We start from the raw sequence: 23537 nt of genomic DNA, 5'->3' as shown, positions 1-23537 counted from the left end.
TTGAAGATGACATTGTGATCTGTAGTGAGAGTAGGGAACAGGTGGAGGAGACCCTGGAGAGGTGGAGAAATGCTCTAGAGAGGAGAGGAATGAAGTTCATCAGGACTAAAACAGAATATATCTGTGTGAATGAGAGGGAGGATAGAGGAATGATGAGGATGCAGGGAGTAGAGGTGGTGAAGGTGAATGAGTTTAAATACTTGGGATCAACAGTTCAGAGTAATGGTGAGTGTGGAAGAGAGGTGAAGAAGAGAATGGAGGCAGGATGGAGTGGGTGGAGAAGAGTATCAGGAGTGATTTGTGACAGAGGAGTACCAGTAAGAGTGAAAGGGAAGGCCTACAAGAGGGTAGTGAGACCAGCTATGTTATATGGGTTGGAGATAGTGGCATTGACAAAAAGGCAGGAGTCAGAGCTTGACGTGGCAGAGTTGAAGATGTTAAGATTTGCACTGGGTGTGACGAGGATGGACAGGATTAGGAATAAGTATATTTGAGGGTCAGCCCAGGTTGGAAGGTATGGAGACAAAGCCAGAGAGGCACGATTACGTTGGTTTGGACATGTGCTGAGGAGGGATGCAGAGTATATTGGGAAAAAGATGCTAAGGATGAAGCTGCCAGGTAACAGGAAAAGAGGAAGGCCTAAGATAAGATTTATTGATGTGGAGAGAGAGGACATGCAGGTGGTTGGTGTGATAGAGCAAGATGCAGAGGACAGGAAGAAATGGAAACAGTTGATCTGCTGTGGCAACCCCTAACGGGAGTAGCCAAAAGAAGAAGAAGATAAGTACAAGATACCTGATTAACGTGAGAGACAAAAAATATAAGAAATGGAGGAGATATTAAACTACAACTTTGAAAACTGAAATAAACAAGCTGGACAAATTAAGCATAGTGTGAGACAAGATCAAGAAAGATTTGAAGAAAATTTATATAAAGATATTGAGCATAACAGGAAACCGTGTTATTGATACATAATATGTGGAAGGACCAAAGACATACAAATTGTGTGCAGATTCCAAAATGTACTTGCAGACACAACAGATTATTATATTTACAAAATCTTAAGCAAAATAATTTGGTTCCACAAAGGGGGTGATAAATTGTCATAGTGACATCCAGGTAACCTCAGATACTAGAATCAAATTAGATTATACTGAAAAAGAACTACACAAACTGGATCCAAACAAAGCACAGGGAGGAGACGGAATTAGTAATAATGACTTGAGAACACTTCAGCAAGAACTTACAGTACCATTATGTCTATTATTTACTAGGTCATCTAAATATGGGGAGATTCCTCAAGCTTGAAGACATGCACTTATTAAACCTGTTTTTAAGGGAAAGGTGAGTAGAACAAACCCAGTGTCATGTCAGTGTGTGTGTGTGTGTGTGTGTGTGTGTGTGTGTGTGTGTGTGTGTGTGTGTGTGTGTGTGTGTGTAACCAGCACAGGTCCCAATGCCCCAAGTCCACACTGGTTCAACCAGTTTTGTCTCCTACCCCTTCCTCCATATGTACTCTGATACTACTGGGCCCCATTGTGGATCTGAAGGGTGTCCTGGAGATTTGTCCACCACAGCTTCTGTCCGTGGGTGGATTTCTTTATTTATATGCCCTATCTACTTCCCTGCCCCTCATCTCACATACATTGACTACGTTCAAGGGCAAATCCTCTTTTTGAACCATCCTCCCCTAAGGCATGGTATGCAGATGTTTAAGACATCCCTCATTGCCACTCTGTCAGTCACCTGAGCTGCTAATCAAATGCAGGTCGACAAGGCCATGGTTAGGGCTTTATCCCTCTATACCACTGGAATGGCTAGCACTGTCTCTATTTTGTACTTTAGTAATGGGCTAAAAAAGCAAGACACTAAGGTAAAGCCAGGAAATTTTAATGATTTTTCTGTATGAAAAGGAAACATTGAGGATGAGAGGGTCACATCAAGATCCTCTATCAAAATTCTCTTCAGAGAAAAACGTACTTCGCTTGGTTATTATTCTTGTATGTAGTTGAATACCAAAAGAAACAAAGATCACATAGAAGAATGCTAGAAACCTCTTTTTCTGCTAAAATTTTGGGACATTTGAGACATTTAAAACTCAAAATTGACAAAACGGCTCCAAACTGGATAAAGGCTTTAATCCACAAGCGACTGACAAAAATCAAAAAAGAATAATTCAAAGCAGGATGCAAAGGACTTTAAAGCGCTTTTCGTTTGTTCTCCAACAAACTTCATCAGAAAGTAATTTAACAACACAGACCCCAAACATTTAAACAAAAAAGAGTGGGAAAATATATCTACATTTAAAGATATACTAACTTAAATAGTGTAAATATGTGCAAAGCTTCAATAAAACCTCTGCGTAATATAAAAATACATAAACAATCTAAGACAAATTATATTCTAACAAAAAACTTAAAAATAGTAAGGGCATACAACCAGAACTAAAATTTGTGAATTGTGAACATGTGAACATATGAAACTTAAAACAACCTACAATGAATCATTACAATAATTCACAGATACTAAAACCATTGACTAAGCCTAAGAAATGGAGAAGTCTTTAAGCTAGGAATAAGCAATACAAAATAAATTTAATTGTTTAACAATGAAATAAAAAATGATCAATATAATAAAATAATAAAATAATATAATAAAACTATCTTTGTAAACTTCTTAATTTTAATATACAAGAGATGGAACAAGCCTCAATCAAACCTGGATAGTTAAAGGCGTTCAACCTAATCTGCCATAACAATTCTAGTTCTTCCAGTTTGAATGAGGCTGGACCACCCCTAATATCCTGAGTAAATTGATCAATGACCAGAAATTTAAACTTATGTACAGGGTTCAAGTGGACATGTTTAGCCAATGCATTATTGTCCTTATTATGGGAGATGGCATACTGATGTTCATAAACCCTGTCCCTAAAACGACGTTCAGTTTTGCCCACGTAGATGACAGGGCAAACAGTACATTTAGCCAGATAAACAACAAATTTGCTGTTACAGTTGAATCTGGCTTTCAATTTATGAATGTTGTCGTTAATAGAGAATTGGTTGGTACATTCCATATGTCTGCAAAAGTTACAACTGTCGCATTTAGACATTCCAGTTGTTCTAAGAGATGGCCTATTATGTCTCTCAAGAAGGTTTTTAACATTCCTACCCTTCTTAAAGACGATTTGTGGTTTCGATCCAAAAAATGTAAATATAGAAGGATTACATCTAAATAATTCCCAATTTTTAACAATAACATTAATAATAAACTTAGATTGTGCATTAAATGATGTAATAAAAGTATACTGAAAAAACTGGTCCAGATATCCAGAGTCTTTAATTGATAATTTAATCAAAGAGGTTGAACATAAAAGAAACATCGAGCAGTTTAAACCTATTTTGTGTGTGGATAAACCACCTATTGAGATGGTCACCTTGGATGTACAAGAAACTTCGTCGGACAATGTTTCTAGTTTGGCTAGGGGCCAGTTATTTCAGTATACTTTTATTACATCATTTAATGCACAATCTAAGTTTATTATTAATGTTATTGTTAAAAATTGGGAATTATTTAGATGTAATCCTTCTATATTTACATTTTTTGGATCGAAACCACAAATCGTCTTTAAGAAGGGTAGGAATGTTAAAAACCTTCTTGAGAGACATAATAGGCCATCTCTTAGAACAACTGGAATGTCTAAATGCGAGAGTTGTAACTTTTGCAGACATATGGAATGTACCAACCAATTCTCTATTAACGACAACATTTATAAATTGAAAGCCAGATTCAACTGTAACAGCAAATTTGTTGTTTATCTGTCTAAATGTACTGTTTGCCCCGTCTTCTACGTGGGCAAAACTGAACGTCGTTTTAGGGACAGGGTTTATGAACATCAGTATGCCATCTCCCATAATAAGGACAATAATGCATTGGCTAAACATGTCCACTTGAACCCTGTACATAAGTTTAAATTTTTGGTCATTGATCAATTTACTCAGGATATTAGGGGTGGTCCAGCCTCATTCAAACTGGAAGAACTAGAATTGTTATGGCAGATTAGGTTGAACGCCTTTAACTATCCAGGTTTGAATGAGGCTTGTTCCATCTCTTGTATATTAAAATTAAGAAGTTTACAAAGATAGTTTTATTATATTATTTTATTATTTTATTATATTGATCATTTTTTATTTCATTGTTAAACAATTAAATTTATTTTGTATTGCTTATTCCTAGTTTAAAGACTTCTCTATTCTTTAGGCTCAGTCAAGGTTTTTAGCTTTTGTGAACTATTGTAATGCTTCAGTGTAGGTTGTTTTAAGTTTCATATGTTCACATGTTCACAATTCACAAATTTTAGTTCTGGTTGTATGCCCTTACTATTTTTAAGTTTTTTGTTAGAATATAATTTGTCTTAGATTGTTTATGTATTTTTATATTATGCAGAGGTTTTATTGAAGCTTTGCACATATTTACACTATTTAAGTTAGTATATCTTTAAATGTAGATATATTTCCGCACTTTTTTGTTTAGATGTTTGGGGTCTGTGTTGTTAAATTACTTTCTGATGAAGTTTGTTAGAGAACAAACGAAAAGAGCTTTAAAGTCCTTTGCATCCTGCTTTGAATTATTCTTTTTTGATTTTTGTCAGTCGCTTGTGGATTAAAGCCTTTATCCAGTTTGGAGCCGTTTTGTCAATTTTGTGTTTTAATAGTTTAAGTGCCGTTTTCTTTTTGACATTTGAGACATTTGCCATTACTCCTGTTCCTCCCTTCCTCCCGTATACACTCACACATGCACACACACACACACACACACACACACACACACACACACACACACACACACACACACACACACACGCACACACACACACACATGCCTGTATCAGGACTGCCTCTACAATGTGTGATGAGTAGTAACACTTAGTGGTGGTGGCATCTTTCCTGAGGGTTATGACATCTTTATGAGACTACAATGCCACTAACTTTTGGAACAAAGTTCATTTTCAGTTTGGCGCACATGGAATTAGTGCTGATTATACAAATAAGTCAGTTAATAAAGAGCTGAACTTTATTGAGTTAGTACTAATCATTTTCTGATTCTTTCTGTTAGTTTTAGTGGGAACCCACCATTGAAACTCCATAGCTTTATAGTGCTAAGCCTTCTAACATTTAGATTAAATATGCAGTTATGTTTGGAAAGGTTCGAGGAAACAAACTGTTAACCATGCATTAGAAAACTGTTTAATCAGAAGGTGTCCTCAGTTTTCTGATTTGATTTATCTATTACAGAGCTCCTGAACTCCTGATTGGTTTACCGTTTTGTGAGGCAGTTGACATTTGGGCACTTGGTTGTACTGCTGCAGAAGTGCTCATGGGCTGTCCTTTATATCCTGGTGTTTTACATTATGATCAGGTAAGGGTACACAAAGTCATACAAAATAATACAATGGAAACAAGTTACTGTCTTAAACATCTGTATACCTTGCCTGACCATCTGCTAGGCCAGCATGTGTTACTTGTGCATGATTGTATAGATTTTATTTCATAGAGTTACTTTTTTTTATAATTACTTGTAAAAATCAACTACCAATCATTAGCGGACCGGAGTTCCGCTGTGGCAACCCCTAACCGGGAAAAGCCGAAAGACACAAACAAACTTATCTGGTCTTAAGCCATGTCATTTGTTGGGGTGCCTGACAGGGTTATCTGATCAGTTAATATGCACATAAATAAATGTGAGAGTCTGTGTGTTTGTAACTTAATTTACTGTCTCTAATCCATGTCAGGAGCTCGCTGGCTTGCTGTGAGGTGGGGGAGGAGTTTCTTAGTGACACTGGTTAAATGTTTGCTGGCTTACCAAGAGTTATGGCATCAGGTATCTGGAAGAAGTTTCCAATTTTTTCCCCCAAAGAGTTTCATGCTTTATCAAATCCCTCCCACAAGAATTAGGAATTAATGAGGCTAGACCAGTGACGGTGAACCTTTTGGGTTAGCCATCAAAAATTTGGAAAATCCCTAACTTGACTCTGGTGGCATGTCACCCCCCCCCCCCCCACCACCACCAAAACAAAAATAAATAAAAAATAAAATAAATAAATACATAAATAAAATAAAATAAAACAGCATAGCTCTCAATACATTAGGGATAAATCTCAAGAGAATCAAGGACAAATCTAAAAATAAAAGACATGGACAGTTTTATACTACTAGCACTATTAATTTAAGACACTAACAGAAAAAAAATTATATGAATTAATATACATTTTCTGAAATAAAATAAGTCTATAAATCTAATTATTGTCATTGTTAAGTGTAAGAAGTAGGGCGGCCATGGTGGTGCAGCGGCTAGTGTTGCTACCTCACAGCAAGAGATTCTCCGGTTCGATCCTCGGCTAGAGTGCCTTCTCGGCGGAGTCTGCATGTCCTCCCTGTGGTCACATGGGTTTCCTCTGGGTGATCCGATTTCCTCCCACATCCCAAAGACATGCTGTAGGTGGACTGGATTCTCTAAATTGGCCCTAGGCGTGAGTGCATGCGTGTGTGTGCCTTCTGTGGAAGGTTGGATGCCGGGCTGGCAACTCAACACCGTAAAACTCCACTGCCAATCATGAGCAGACAGGTGATCAGCTGTGATGACCCCTAATCGGGAAAAAGCTGAAAAAAGAATTAAGTGTAAGAAGTCACCCATTTTAGGAGGGATTAAGAGGGACAGTTGAGAGGAATGTAAAACAGTACACTCCTAGAAATACAGACTACTTGCCCATTGCAGAAGTGTAACTACAAAGAGAAAACAGTGTCAGCACTGCCCTTTGCAGACTCTAAGACAGTATACTGAAATAGTCTTTGAGGTTAACAACTTCTTTATTCTTCAGGAATGTTGTTGAACTGGCTCTTAGCACAAAATAATTCAATGCACTTCACACGAGCAATGAACGTAAAAGCAGTTTCTTTGGTAACTCGGGTGTTGGTGAATGCTAGCATGTCACCTTTGACACTTGTGTCATAGGTTCATCATCACTGGGCTTGACTGTGCGCAGTATTGAATTTTCAGGCTGGGATATAGTAAAAGCTTCTAGACCTTTGCTGCTGCTTAATCTCAGCTGCTCTTTTTACACAGGCAGAATATGTGTACATGTGCTAAATAAAATCTTCTTATACCTTTCATTCAGTTTGTGCCCCCCCCCCCAATAATCTGTCTATTCCTTCTGTCTTATAAAATCACTAGTCCATGGTGAAGCTAACAGATTCTTGGATGGGGCAAGAGCAAATGGCCAGGACTTTGACTTAAGTTCAGACACACTCATTGTCAGTAGTGTATAGTGTAAATATAATGCCGCTCATCCTTTCCGTGTTCTGTCTTGCAGATTAGGTATATTACAGACACGCAGGGTTTGCCAGAAGATCACCTATTGCATAAAGGGAAGAACACAGACAAGTATTTTAAAAGGGTCAACAACTCATGGCAACTTAAGGTAAGATTTTACTTATCTAAAAAATATGTAATGCAAATGGGCCAATGAAAGTGCACAGAAGAGTGTTTAAGTAAGATTTTAAAGCCTATTGTCCAAAGTAGATATACAATAAAACCTGACCCACTGAACTGCAATGAAAAAATGATTTGTTTTTACTATGCACTTCATAGTTTTGTAAGCTCTCACATAGCTCCAGTGTGAGAGGAGCTGTGCCGTGTTTGGACATCTTAATTAATTTCTCACTGTTCAATTTATGTGGATAAAGAAAGATTGAAGGAGAATGCTATCATAGTTATATTGTGTTAGATTACCTGTTAGTAACATCTTCCATTTTAAAGTGCAGTTATTTGGGGCATTCACCATAACAGCAATTAATCAATATCAGTTTCGTACCCCTACTTTTCACGTATGAGTAATGCTAGTTCTAACGGCATGCTAACAGCTAATGATAATTCATCACTAACAAATACATGCTCAGTGCTGTAGTGTAGGAACCAAGTATTTCAAAGAAAAATAAAGTTTCTCCTTATTTCAAATACAACGCATGTGGATTCAGGTATATTCTGAATGAAACTTAGTTGAGTAGAATGACAGGCATAAAAGTGAATGTTTTGAGCACTTATTTAGGCATGTTAGTTGTTAAGAGGTCTAACAAGGATTAAAAAAAATTCCTTGAAATTAGCTGTTGTCAGTTGTGAGTTCAGGACCAGATCAAGTGAATCTGAAGTCATAACGATAGCAGATCTTCAACAGTTCTGCTCCTCAGCTTTGCAAAAGTAGTTTTTATTCCAGCTTCTGTCTGGTTTTATTTTGGGTGATGGAAATGCACCTAAGGCTTACCTTCTTGTCTCCCAGTGGTAATATGGGACGGTGAGTTGGAGCTCAGTCATATATGATTTTGACCAGGTTTCAGCTACTGCAGAGGTATGTGGGTTTATTGTGGCTAACCATGAGTGAAAGTCAGGCATTTTGAGTACTTCTCAATGTTCAAGAGACGTATCTACAGTTGTTGTTGTATCTTTCAGCTTTTCCCGGTTAGGGGACGCCACAGCGGAACTCCGGTCCGCTTATGATTGGCAGTAGATTTTTACGTACCGACTTGCCAGGCCTGACGCACAACCTTCAATGAAGGTACGCCCATTCACGCATGTCTCCGCACAGAAGACGCTTTAGCTGAGAATCGAGCAGAGCAACGTCTTACTGTGAGGCGACAACGCTACCGGAGCACCAACCCCGGCACATCTACAGTATGAGTTTTATTTGTTACAGCAATTGTTTGTTGACCAGGATTACGCTCGTTGTCTGTTTAGCATTAAAGTTCAGGATTGCTTTCCTATCTCATCTCCTAAACATAATCGCTTTATTTTGGCTTGATGGAGATAAGTAACGTGTGCATTTTGGTAGAAATACGGTTGATGAATTGTTCTATCTAGATGAAAATGATGTTTTACTGCCCATATTGGGAAATGAGAGGTTTATGCTATAAAAAGTATGTATGTTTATAGTGTCTTTAATAGGACAGTAAGTACCTCTAATCGGAGCTACCTACTTCAGCATGAAAGGATTCCAGTAGAATATTACTCGTTAATGGATACTTTCCAGTGAAACTTGTCATGCAGATGTGGCATCAGCTTTATGTATTCTTGCACTTTTTTAGTTATTCTCCCTGGATAAAAGTAAAATTGGCCATTAGTGATCCTTGCTCTACCTTGGTTAATAAAGTTAAATAAACAGACAAACAAAATGTCATCAAGCAATTTTCTTGGTTTTGTACTTGCACATATGTATGTTTATTTAGCTACCTGTACACATTTTCTCACTAAACTACCAAACATTTTAATTTGTTGTTTTTAACTTTTCTGACAGTATTATATTTGGCTAACAATAACATATGCATCTTTCCCTATAGTAATGAGATTCTGTTATTTCCATAAACAGTTCTGTAGACCACATGTCCTTTCACGCTAAACTTGTAGCAGAAATGTCCAAATCTATAACTTAATTACTGCTGTACTATACTGCACGTGTTAAGCACGACTCCCTATTGAAATGTTGGAAATCAAAGTGCCGAGTGCTGGCAAGCCCCCAAAAAAGAAAAAGGTCAAAAACATAGGATAAAAGTGAATACTGCATTGTGTATCATCCATTCTAGGAGCATTACACTATGCTGTATGATATTTTTTTATCTGTCTTCTGTGTCTTATGCTGCAGGATATCTATTTCATCTTGCAGACAAGATTTGGAAAATAATAGTTTTTTTTTTATGTTTATATACTGTAAGTTAGTGTTGGATAGTATTTCTTCATTTTTCCTAAGTACACTACTTGTGCAATCCTACAAGATTTTGTGTTGCACACCTTTCCGTCCTCACTGCCAGTTAGCATAAACCCTTACATCGCTCTTGATCTAAACAGCAAAGATGTCTTGCATACATTTTTCTAGTTAATGTAACTTTTTGTATGGAACTGGAAGTCCAGTTGGAAATGTAGGTAATCGTAACTCTAGTAATACTCTGATATGTTGCATTCCTGTTTGATGGTACAATACCTAGGGTAATGAACAGGCAGTGTAATTCCATCTTAAAACCCTTGCTAGCCTGGCAGAGGTTACATTTTCAGATGTTGGAAATTGTAAGAAAGACTCCGTGAAGATAGAATTTTCACTATGTAATACCTTAAACTTCCTGTAATAGAGGTCCGTGGATATATGCATATGACCCTTTTAAGACATAACAGTGTCTCAGCTACATGGCATATGAATGCCCATGACTTTTTATTTTTTAAGTAAAAACTCATACATGCATACATGTATACATATACCTGCAAGAAAACACTTGTACGTATGTATGTATATATATATATATATATATATATATATATATATATATATATGGGTCTACTTTGATCGATCAAAATTACAGTTCATCAAACTGCAATTTTGCGAGTCCATTTTTGCAAAAGTGCATTTTGCAAAAAATCAGTTCAGCGAAGTGATGCCGCCAGTTCCGGAATCCTGTGGTGTTGCAGGTATGGTGTTTTTATCGGTGGTGTATAGGAGGGGAACTTGTTGTAGATCACAGTACAGTGAGGATAAGGAAATATTCCCTTTTCCCCACTGTAATGTGGTCTCAGAGTTAACCCAGTCACTGGGGATGCACAAGCCACTGCATTTCTTTGTGCCAGTCTCAAGCCCGGATAAGTGGAGAGGGTTACATCAGGAAGGGCATCCGGTATAAAACTTTTGTCAAATGACATATGCGAACAACAATACAGATTTCCATACTGGATCACTCAAGGCCCAGGTTAACAACAAACTCCACCAGTACTGTTAGCCAACAAGGTGTTTGTGGAAATTGGGCTACTGTTGGACAAAGGAGAAGGAGAACATGAGGGGGAAAGCATGCCCGAAGGTAGGAAGAGAAGAGGAAGGTTAGGAGTGTGGTACTGAGGGTAGGAACTTTGGGGTCTATATTATAATAGCGAAACTCCCTTTAAGTGAACATGAAAACACCAATGCATATTGCGTGAAACGCGAATATGCCGAACGTACTAAACCGCGAAATACAAAAAGTCGAATCCCCATAGTCAGCCAACTCCACCTCCCACTACATACTACCTACCCAAACAAAATAAATAAACCACATACAAACAGTAACCAAAACCCTACTTCTAACCCTAAAGTAAAGCACCAAAACCCTACTTCTAACCCTACACTAAACCTTACATACATTACTATCTATGTACTTACCTTAACCTGCACCCTAACCCTAAGGTCCGTAACTATCGTACACTTACCCTACAGAGATATACCAAAACAAAACAAATAATCCACACACATACATTTAACAAAACCCTAATTCTAACCCTACACTAAACCTTACATACATTACCTATCTGTGCACTTACCTTAACCCGCACCCTAACCCTAAGGTCCGTAACTATCGCACACTTACCTTACGTAGCTGTACCGCAGACGGGCCAACCATGACACTTCGACTTTTTGGATTTGGTGGTTATTGTATGTTCGACATAATCGCGTTTTGCGCAATACGTGTCGGTGTTTTCACATTTGCTTAAAAGGATTTTCGGTATTATAATATAGATCCGGAACATTGAATGTTGGCAGTATGACTGGTATAGGGGGAGAGCTAGCTGATATGATGGAGAGAAGGAAGGCTGAGATATTGTGCATGCAGGAGACCAGATGGAAGGGGAGTAGGGCCAGGTGTATTGGAGGTGAATTCAAATTGTTCTATTATGGTGTGGATGGGAGGAGAAATGGGGTAGGGGTTATCCTGAAGGAACAGTATGCCATGAGTGTTTTGTAGGTGAAAAGAGTGTTGGATAGAGTGATGTTTATGAAGATGGAAATTGATGGTGTGATGATGAATGTTGTTAGTGCATATGCTCCGCAAGTTGGGTGTGCAATGGATGAGAAAGAAAAATTTTGAAGTGAGTTGGATGAAGTGGTGATGAGTGTACCCAAGGGTGAGAGAGTGGTGATTGGAGTGGATTTCAATGGGCATGTTGGTGAAGGGAAAAGAGGGGATGAGGAAGTGATGGGTAGGTATGGTGTTAGGGAGAGAAATGCAGAAGGGAAGATGGTAGTGGATTTTGCGAAAAGGATGGACATGGCTGTGGTGAATACATATTTTAAGAAGAGGAAGGAGGACAGGGTGACATGCAAGAGTGGGGGAAGATGCACACAAGTGGATTATATCCTATGTAGGAGGGCCAGCCTGTAGGATACTAGAGACTGTAAGGTGGTGGCAGGGGAAAGTGTAGTTAGGCAGCATGGAATTTTGGTCTGTGGGATGACATTGGTGATCAAAAAGAGGAGGAGGAGTGTAAGGGCAGAGCCAAAGGTCAAATGGTGGAAGTTGAAAAAGAGTGATTGTGCGGTGGAGTTCAAGGAAGAGTTAAGACAGGCACTGGGTGGCAGTGAAGAGTTACCGAATAGCTGGGTAACTATTGCAGAGCTAGTAAGGGAGACAGCTAGAAAGGTGCTTGGTGTGACATCTGGTCAAAGGAAGGAGGATGGGGAGGCCTGGTGGTGGAACGAGGAAGTACAGGAAAGTATACAGGGAAAGAGGATGACGAAGAAGTGGGATTGTCAGAGAGATGAAGAAAGTAGATGGGAGTATAAGGAGATGACGAAGACAGAGGTGGTGAAGGCTAAGGATAAGGTGTATGGAGAGTTGTATGAAAGGACGGACACTAAGGAGTGAGAAAAGGACCTGTACCGATTGGCTAGACAGAGGGACCGAGCTAGGAAAGAAGTACATCAGGTAAGGGTGATAAAGTATAGTGAGGGAAATGTACTTACAAGTAAGGAAAGTGTGTTGAGCAGATGGAAAGAGTACTTTGAAGGACTGATGAATGAAGAGAATGAGAGGGAGAGAAGGTTGGATGATATGGGGATAGTGAATCAGGAACCACAATGGATTAGCAAGGAGGAAGTAATGACAGCTATGAAGAGGATGAAGAATGGAAAGGTTGTCGGTCCAGATGACATACCTGTGGAAGCATGGAGGTGTTTAGGTGAAATGGCAGTGGAGTTTTTAACCAGATTGTTTAAGGAAATCTTGGAAAGTGAGAGGAGAGGATGCCTGCAGACTAGAGAAGAAGTGTTTTGGTACTTATTTTTAAGAATAAGGGTGATGTGCAGAGTTGTAGTAACTACAGAGGGATAAAATTGATCAGTCACAGCATGAAGCTATGGGAAAGAGTAATGGAAGCTAGGTTAAGAAGGGACGTGATGATTAGTGATCAGCAGTATAGTTTCATGCCAGGAAAGAGCAGTACAGATGCAATGTTTGCTCTGAGAGTATAGAGAAGATTAGAAGGAGTTGCATTGTGTCTTTGTGGACTTGGAGAAAGCATATGACAGGCTGCCTAGAGAGGAGTTGTGGTACTGTATGAGGAAGTCGGGAGTGGCAGAGAAGTATGTAAGAGTGGTACAGGATATGTATGAGGGTAGTTTGACAGTAGTGAGGTGTGCGGTAGGAGTGATGGATGCATTTAAGGTGGAGGTGGGATTACATCAAGGATCAGCTCTGAGCCCTTTTTTATTGTAGTCAATATCTGCAGCATGCACCTCAGTGTATCTGTATTATCACTAAAAGCTTTCACAATTGTCAGTATCGCTGCTTAGAGACATGTCTTTATTAGCGTTTTCTCTGTTAACACTAAAACTCTCACAATTGACACTAGCGATATTTTAAAGATGCCATGGGCTGCCCGGCCGTATGTTATTTAAATGATAGTTTTATTTCAATACTTCCAAATGGGTACGCGGCTAGATATAGTAGTTAAACAAAATAGAGAAGAAACCACACAGTAGCACAGAACGAAATGATAAAGCGCTTTTCGTTTATTCCAATAAACAAACTTATTCAGATCAAGAAAAACAAAAAGTCACAGCTTAAATACTCTCTGGGCTAATACTTACAAAGTCAATTAACTACTTAAGGTGAAAGCTGACGTACAAGACACGTCCTGTTTGCAAACACAACTAGACTAAAAACTGCTTTTAAAGTAAAAGCTAAAAATCCAAATAGTCAGACTAAAAGTACAACTAGCGTTGTCTATAAAAAATGTGTAAATCTAGCCTACTACTAAGCTAGAGAGGCAAGGAAATAATAATAATTACAAGTGCATCATTTTTTGCTGAGTATTTTTTGCTGAGAATTTGTAGTTTTATCTTGATACTTTACCTATTACCAATTATGTTCAGCACACTTGATGTGCTTCGACATACACAGTTTAATGCACTAACATAGGTATTTGTATTAACTCAGTTTTACAAACACCAGCGGAGTTTTTATGCACTTGTAATTATTATTATTTCCTTGCCTCACTAGCTTAGTAGTAGGCTAGATTTACACATTTTTTATAACAACGCTAGTTGTACTTTTAGTCTGACTATTTGGATTTTTAGCTTTTACTTTAAAAGCAGTTTTTAGTCTAGTTGTGTTTGCAAACAGGACGTGTCTTGTACGTCAGCTTTCACCTTAAGTAGTTAATTGACTTTGTAAGTATTAGCCCAGAGAGTATTTAAGCTGTGACATTTTGTTTGTCTTGATCTGAAGAAGTTTGTTTATTGGAATAAACGAAAAGCGCTATATAATTTCGTTCTGTGCTACTGTGTGGTTTCTTCTCTATTTTGTTTATCAGTAGTCTGTTTTGCCTTTTCAGTTTACAGATATAGTAGTTACCTAGCTATTCAGTGTGTTTCTAAGAACTCCAGCCAGCTGTACAGCCCTATTTCTAGTCAGCTATAGCATACTTTGGTGTTTCTAAGAATTCCAGCCCTAATTTATAGTTGGCAATAACATACTTTCATGTCCGACTCTAATTACTGATAGCACAATACTTTTGCTTTGGCAGCAACAGTAATATCTAGCTAAAATGCCCCTGTAATCACAAAATGTTATCTGCACACAGGGCAACACACGTTTATAGCGTTCTCCATCTGCTGCTGCCTATATATCTGTAAAAGGGTACATGAAACCATAACTCAGATACTATCGGCAGCCATATGTTACAAAAAAACTATTCTATATTATAACTGCATATTTTACAACACTGGCAACCCTACTAATTAACAAGACTGCCACACACACATCATAGTGTAACTAAATGTTACAGATCTATATGCCACAAGCCAAACCACTACGAGAAGTATTTCATTGATATATGTGTTGCATATCTGTAGTACGGCTGCTAAGCAGGAATGTTTTTATGTTTTTACCACTCTTTTGTATTGACCTTTAAGCAATGCACTCTTGCTAATATACTGCTTATTCTACCCTGATTTATTTTTGCTGTTATTTGCGGTCTTACCTGCTGCTCTATATATAAAATACATTAAGGCATGTTTGATTCTGGTGCACTGAAAGTTGTACTATATGAGGAAATTGTAATTTGTGTTTTGCTGGAAAAGTAATAGCCATACAGTTTTTGTGTCTGATAGTGTTTACTTAGCTATATGTAATGCTTCTACCTCTCTTATCTTCCATTGCCTAATATCTCTATTTCCATCCCATTTTAGCTTTTACCCAAACAACCTGAACAATTAACCACCACCAAGAGTGTATGGCCCAAAGTTTTCAAGTGGGAATCAAAACAGTCCTGTCCACTCAAGACTTAGTAATTGTATGCCATAGCTTTGTTATACAGCTATTCTACATTTTGCTATTCTTGTAACTTTACAGGGAGCATGCCGCTATAGAACCTCTGAAAAGGCCACCCCCCACTTTTGTTTCCTACCTATCTTTTGGTCTCCTACTTTTAAAAGAATCTTACCCCACTATATGCCTCCCCAGTGATTATATCTATACTTCGTCCTGTTGTACTACAGTGTGCTAACATACTTTAAATAATTGGATCTTTAAACCATTTTATTGTGTTTTTAACATCCAAATTTCCCAAAAAAACATACTGTTCCCCCTACCTTGGCCTTCTGCTCGTGATGATTTTTTTTTCACTACACTTGTAGGTGGGCACAACCCGCTCCGTTTGCCCTCCCCTTCACTCCGGGCTCACTTCGCTCCCCTCCCCTCATTCCCACCCAACCCTACTTCATCTAGATTTATACTTCCTGTAATCCCACCCCTACATTCTAGACCAAAACACCTCCCTACTTTCTTACTGTCCCCTCCCCCTTCCCTACCTCCCCCCTCTCAAAATACTCAACTCCACCCATCATCTATTCTGACTATTTAATACTATCCCACATTTCCCTCCTATTCTATGTACCACACACTACACCTTTCATCAACTTTACTCGTCCTTACTTCTTTACTACTACTATCTCTATCCACCTCCACTCACTCTAAACTTAATATTTCACCCTCACAATCCTCAACACTTACCACTCACTCACATGCTAACAAAAGTAGCTATTCTAACATCTCTCTATCCCTATTAGTAAACAACACCCTATGCTCAGCCAAACCACACCTCATCCCCACTACCAATAAACTGAAATTAGCACTACATTACCCACAGTCACCATCACTAAAAAGCACCAGCCACGCACACTACTCCATCTCCTCATAGTATTACCCCAATGTGGAGATGTTCACCCCAACCCTGGACCACAGAACTTACCCAAAAGTTCCCACAGCCCTAAAGCCCATGATTTATACTTTGTAACTATCAATGCTCGAAGCCTTTGCAACAAGATCACATAATTCTAATCATGGCTCAGCCACCACGCTCTAGACATAATAGCAATAACTTAAACATGACTTAAAGACTATAGTACCCATGCAGACAGGAACTGAAAGTTCAACTGCTGAATCCTACACTAAGGCACTGTACGAGCACATCCACTCATGCATGAATCGTGCCATCCCAAATAGAACCAAAATGCTCTCATCCAAAAAAAGGAAGCCAATCTGGTGGTCCCCTGCCATAAACAAACTTTACAACAAAGGGAAGAAACTTTTGCAGAAAAAAGGAAAATCCCAGGATGCAAAAAACTCCCTTACTAGCCTCAGTAAGAAACTGAGATGCCTCATAAAATCCTCCAAAGCTAGTTACGAAAATAAAATTGCCAAAGATTCCAAAGACAACCACAAAGCATTCTATAACTATGTCAAGAATCTAAATGGCAATGCTCAGATCTGCTCTGAGCTAAAACAGAATGGCATTAAATATACTGATCCAAAGGATATTGCCAATATCCTGGCAGATCGATTCAGTGCCAACTTCACCCCCCTCTCCCCCCCTAAATGGCCCATCTCAATACCGGAAGATTGCCAAATTCCAGTAATAACGGCCACACAGGTACAAAACGCACTCTCTAAAGCCAAGAATACAGCATCCATGGGACCAGATGACATCCCGGGCTGTGTACTACATGAACTACAATATGAACTGGCACCTCATTTAAGTGTCATGTTTAATCATAGCCTCACCTCAGGTTTCATGCCCACTGAGTGGCGCAGAGCTACAGTTATCCCAATCCACAAGGGGGGATTCACCTTGGATCCCGGAAACTACCATCCCATCAGTCTGACAAGCCTTATCTGCAAGGCCATGGAGCGTATTATCATGGAACTTATAAACAAAGACATTGGCAACCTTCAAACACTGGACCCCACCCAGTTTGGGTTTGTGAAGGGCCGATCTTGTCTCCTGAACCTGATTGACTTCTTTGAATCAGTCTCCAGAGCCATGGACAAGGGTAAGGTGGTCCACACAGCCTATCTAGACCTTGCCAAGGCCTTTGACACCATCCCCACTCTGGAATCATAGATAAACTTACTAAGTTGGGCATTAATCCCTATGTCACCCAATGGGTTGCTAAATGGCTTACTGATAGAACCCACACTGTAAAAGTAGCAGACTCCAAATCCAGCTCCAGACAAGTGACAAGTGGAGTACCTCAGGGTTCAGTCCTGGGGCCGCTCTTGTTTGGCATCTACTTCTCTGAAGTACAGGTCAACACTAAGGGACTCTGGCTAACAAAGTTTGCAGATGACTGCAAACTGGGAGCCATTATTGAATCCCCAAATGATGTGGATACTCTACAGAAGGGCCTTACAGAAACAGATGCTTGGTGTCAGAGCCATGGGCTCAAGCTCAGTGCCAAGAAATGTATTGTTATCCCCTTTGGGAAAAAACATGTATCCATGAATTACCATATAGGTGGCAGTACACTAAACACAGGAAGTGTGATAAGAGACTTAGGGACACAGGTGGACAGTGGTCTCACCTTCAATAACCACATCGCCACAACAGTCAGGAAATCCTTCTATGTGGCACACCTCATCACGAAGGGCTTTTCATCCAGAAAAAAGGAGGTCATTGTCTCACTGTACTCATCCCTCATTAGACCCATTATAGAATACAACGCCCCATTTGGTATGTACCTCTCAAGACATCTGCAACAACTGGAAAGGCCTCAGAAATACCTCACTAAAAGAATCACAGGCCTAAAGCAGATGCCCTACGCTGACCGCCTTAAAAAACTCCAGCTATACTCTGTCGCATATCGTCTACTCATAGGCGATCTCTGCTTAACATACAAGGCCATGTCAAACCCAGAGCTGTTGGACATGCTACACTTAAAGAAATCCCAATCCCTCAGAGCTACACGCTCCAGGGATCTAAACCTTGTCATCACAATAAGCAAAACATGCTGGAGGGATAGGTTCCTGACCCAGAGACTCCCCAGACTCTGGAATAGATTGCCCATACATGTCAAGCAGAGTGCCTCTTTGGACCTCTTCAAGAGGAACCTTGACGATTGGATGGGAGAAAGGAAATTCACCCCAGGGATCACGTCAGTCGCCCTGCTAGACAGGAGTCCAGGAAAGTAAATAATGTGGGAAGAAATAGCCAGGGAATTGTTATGGCTAGGCTTGTATAGGCCCTAGGGCTGATAGCCTAGTACCAACCTATGAACCAACCTATGAACCTATATATATATATATATATATATATATATATATATATATATATATATATATATATACTAGACTCTGAAATCCTTCCACCAGGCTACACTATACACAAAGATAGGATCCAGAAAAAAGGAGGGGGTGTAGCCCTAGGGACTCCTTAACAATAAATATTCACCCAATCACCCAACTCCTGTCCCCACTTTTGGTTGTCTAGAAATCTTACTAGCATCCCTCCATATAAATCCTAACAAACAGCTCTGTATTGTCTCCATTTATAATACCCCCTGGTCATAACATCTCCTACTTAGAAGACTTCCTAGGATGGATTAACCATACTATCCCAAAGAAACAATCATTCTAGTAGATACTAACATTAACTGGCATAACCTAACCTCCAAAGCTCCTAACACTAGCATTAATCTCCATAGTTTCACTCAACTTGTCACTGAGCCTACATGCGCATTAAATACCCAAGCCAAAGTTATATTAGACTGGATCCTAGTATCCCATCCCCACTACTATACGAACACCAGTACCCTCCCTAACACCCTAAGCAATCACCTACCTGCATACACCCACAAAACGTATTTACACATCCCCAAACCTCACACATACAAATCAATCAGGCACCTTGCCCACTTTAACCAAGAAACATTCAAAACTACCCTTCAAGCTCATAAATGGTCCCCATTAAAATCACTATCCTTAGATGATGCTGTACAATACTTTAACAACATCTTCTTGAACACACTGAATAGCCTAGCACCTCTTTGCACCAAATGCTCAAAACCAGATCATGCCCCCTGGTTGACAAAGCATACCAAACAAATCCTCTTGGCCAGAGAAAAAGCCTGGAAAATTTGGAAAAAATGCAGGACCATAGAAAATGAACTAAACTATAAAAAAACCCTTAGAAATGACACAAAAACTTATCATAATGGATAAGAAAACCTACTTCTCCTCTAAACTCTCCTCCCAAAATACAAACCCTAAAAAATTATGGAAATCTGTATCCTCCCTTCTAAATCCAGGTAACATTCAAAATCCATCACCAACTCTGGACGAAAACCCTCTCCAGATAACCCAAATATTCAATAACTACTTTATTGGCACCATCCAAAAACTAATCAAGGACTTACCCCTTTAAAATAAATCCCATCTCTAGCATTACCCCCACAGACCCCCTCTCCCCCACAAATAATTCACTAGTTAATTCATCTTTCTCACTCCAACCCATGCCTACATCCCTAGTTCAAAAATTACTAATGAAATTAAAACCCTGCTCACTCTCTGCTGATAACTTACCATCAGAATACTTACAACTAACAGTCAAGGTTATAGCCTACCCAGTCAGCATTCTTATTAACCGCTCTATCACTGAATCATATGTCCCCCTACTATGGAAAAAATCTATTATTACCCCACTTCACAAAGGAGGTAATGCCCATGATCTCACAAACTACGGACCCATCTCCATCCTCTCCCGACTATCAAAAATCCTAGAAAAATGTATTCAGACCCAACTACTCAATCATCTCATCAATAATAACCTCTTATCTCCCACACAACATGGCTTCCGCCCAGGCCATAGTACAACCTCAGCTTTACTCTCCTTTATTGATATTGTGGATAAAGCTCTTGATGTTGGTCTACCCACTTCTGTACTCCTGCTAGACCTCTCCAAAGCCTTTGACACAATATCTCACACTAAGCATTTGCAACAGCTAGACAAACTGGGTTGCTCTCAAAGGGTAATAACCTGGTTTTCCACCTACCTAAACAACCGACAGCAATCAGTTAAATGGCAAAACCAACAATCTGATTAGATTACCTTGCAAACATCACAGATGTCCCACAAGGATCCATTTTAGGACCGCTATCCTTCAATATATTAATTAATGATCTAAATAAAGCCTTCCATCAACGCATTCTAATTCAATATGCAGATGATTCCGCTATCATCTCATCCTCCAATAATTTCTCTAACCTCCAAAAAATCACCCAAGGTTCCTTCTCCTCTATAGAAACTTGGCTAAACGACTCTCAACTAATGCTTAACTCCAAAAAACTAAGCTATTATTCTCATCAAAACCTCCAACTACAGAATTCAAAATTTTCTCACATAACAAAACTGAAATAGAACAGGCACAAACCACAAAACTTCTAGGAATTATTATCGACAATAAACTCTCTTTGGAACAACAGATTATCAACACATTAAAGAAAACCCACTTCAAACTAGGCAAATTATACCGACACAAACTTTACCTTGATAAACAAACTAGGATCAAATTAGCTAACATCCTGCTTATTCTATCCCTCACATAAAGGAGCCCCATTTTCACCAATCTCCATACATCACTCAGTAATAAGCTACAACAATGCTACTAAAAGACAGCAAAATTCACATCTAACTTGTCAAACCGCTCACACCACTGCAAGTCTCTCTCAGACCTATCCTGGCTAGAATTTCATCACTCTCCCCAGTTTACTCAATTAACTACTGCCCATAAATTACTTCTCCAACTCAATAAATGCCTAGCTCTTCAATCCTTCTTGCATACATACACCCCCACTCGATCCCTCCGCCCTTCACAGAAAACCCTTCTAAGTGTAGCTAAACCCAACAAGAGAGCAGGACAATGCCTGTATTCATACAGCATAGCCAAACTTTGAAATACCCTCCCCTCTTCCATTACCTAACTAGACTCCCTAAAGTCCTTTAAATTTGCACTAAAAACCTACTTTTTACATAATCCTAGCTGTACATGTGAAATGCAATGTAAACCCTCTTAATCCCATAACTTATTTAAACTATAATCCTGCCTTTCTAATATCTCTGATTTTCAATCAACTCTATTGAATTAAAATACTCTATTATTTGTCCACTACTATTTGCTTTTCTCTGTGATATAGTTTACCTGTGATATGGTGCTTGTATACTAATTTGTATAACATATGTTTTGCAATTATGTTGTTCTGTAATATTAGTTTGTCTTAACTGTGGAGCCTTCTCCCCAAATCTGTACTTTTATACTGTATAATATTTGCTTTTGTTTTGTATATAAATGTGGAGCTTTTCTCCCTGGGCCTCCACTGAAAATGGGTTTCTTTTTTGCCCAGTGGACTTTCCTGGTCAACAAATGCCAATAAATAAATAAATTATTTGCAATGGTAATGGACAGGTTGACAGATGAGGTCAGACAGAAGTCCCCATGGACTATGATGTTTGTAGATGACGTGATCTGTAGTGAGAGCAGAGAACAGGTTGAAGAGACCCTGGAGAGGTGGAGATATGCTCTAGAGAGGAGAGGAATGAAGGTCAGCAGGACTAAGACAGAATATATATATGTGAATGAGAGGGACGATAGAGGAATGGTGAGGATGCAGGGATAATAGTTAGTGAAGGTGGATGAGTTTAAATACTTGGGATCAACAGTTCAGAGTAATGGTGAGTTTGGAAGAGAGGTGAAGAAGAGAGTATAGGCAGGGTGGAGTGGGTGGAGAAGAGTGTCAGGAGTGAATTGCGACAGAAAGGTCCCAGTAAGAGTGAAAGATAATGTCTATAAGAGGGTAGTGAGACCAGCTATGTTGTATGGGTTGGAGACAGTGGCATTGACAAAAAGGCAGGCATCACAGCTGGACGTGGCAGAGTTAAAGATGTTAAGATTTGCAATAGGTGTGACGAGGATAGACAGGATTAGGAATCAGTATATTAGAGGGTCAGCTCAGGTTGGATGGTTTGCAGACAAAGCCAGAGAGGTGAGATTGCGTTGGTTTGGATATGTGCTGAGGAGGGATGCTAGGTATATTGGGAAAAGGATGCTAAGGATGGAGATGCCAGGTAAGAGGAAAAGAGGAAGGCCTAAGATAAGCTTTACAGGAGTCTATATTATAAACCTGAAAGCCGAATTACGCTCATACGAATTCATTGACACATAAAGGTCGATGTGTGAAATGAGAGAACAACATAAATGCTGAAAGGGAGTACGCCGAATGTGATACCGGAAGCAATAGCACCATACAGGTAAGTTAAACCCAACTCAAAACACCTAAACTAAAACACTTTTCTAAACATTTTTGCAGGGGGGCAAGCCCCCCTGCACCCCCACACCCCCTTTACTTAAATATACCAACTCCGAGACCGTACTACAGTGGGGAAAAGGATTTTTATTTCCTCATCCCCACGATCACCCTGCTGGCCGTGGAAATACGTTCGGCATTCTCCCTTTCGGCATTTATGTTGTTCGCTCATTTCATACATCGACCTTTATGTGTTGATGTAAACGTATTCACGTAATTCGGCTTTCGGGTTTATAATATAGATCCGGTTTACAGATGTGGTGAGAGAGGACATGCAGGTGGTTGGTGTGACAGAGCAAGGTGCAGAGGACAGGAAGAAATGGAAACCAGATGATCCACTTTGCTGACCCCTAATGGAAACAGCTGAAAGAAGAAGAAGATGTGTGATCTCAGAGTTAGTATATATAAGCAGTGGGAGTGTGGGGGTGTAAGGTTTGCCTCCCTGCATACATATGTTTAGTGTGCTTTTTTTGTTTGTTTGTTTTTGTTTCACAAAAAATGGACTCGTGAAATTGCAAGTTTAATGAACTGTAATTTCGATGAGTCAAGGTAGACCCATATATA

At 39.3% G+C, this 23537-nt stretch overlaps 1 protein-coding gene across 1 annotated transcript in view; it reads left to right on the top strand.

The window, feature by feature from the left end:
- Window positions 1–23537, top strand: part of LOC122814909 (homeodomain-interacting protein kinase 2-like) — an 89209-nt gene that overhangs the window by 22060 nt on the left and 43612 nt on the right. Inside the window, exons 2-3 of the mRNA XM_044087174.1 lie at window positions 5292–5415; window positions 7367–7474. Of these exons, the coding sequence (XP_043943109.1) occupies window positions 5292–5415; window positions 7367–7474 (232 nt within the window). The remainder of the gene's footprint in view (window positions 1–5291; window positions 5416–7366; window positions 7475–23537) is intronic.

The sequence above is a fragment of the Protopterus annectens genome, chromosome 11.part0, assembly GCF_019279795.1.
Source record: "Protopterus annectens isolate FY-2018-M chromosome 11.part0, PAN1.0, whole genome shotgun sequence".
Taxonomy (NCBI): Eukaryota; Metazoa; Chordata; order Ceratodontiformes; family Protopteridae; genus Protopterus; species Protopterus annectens.
The sequence above is the reverse complement of the archived record's forward strand: the minus strand, read 5'-3'. Positions and strand labels throughout refer to the sequence as shown.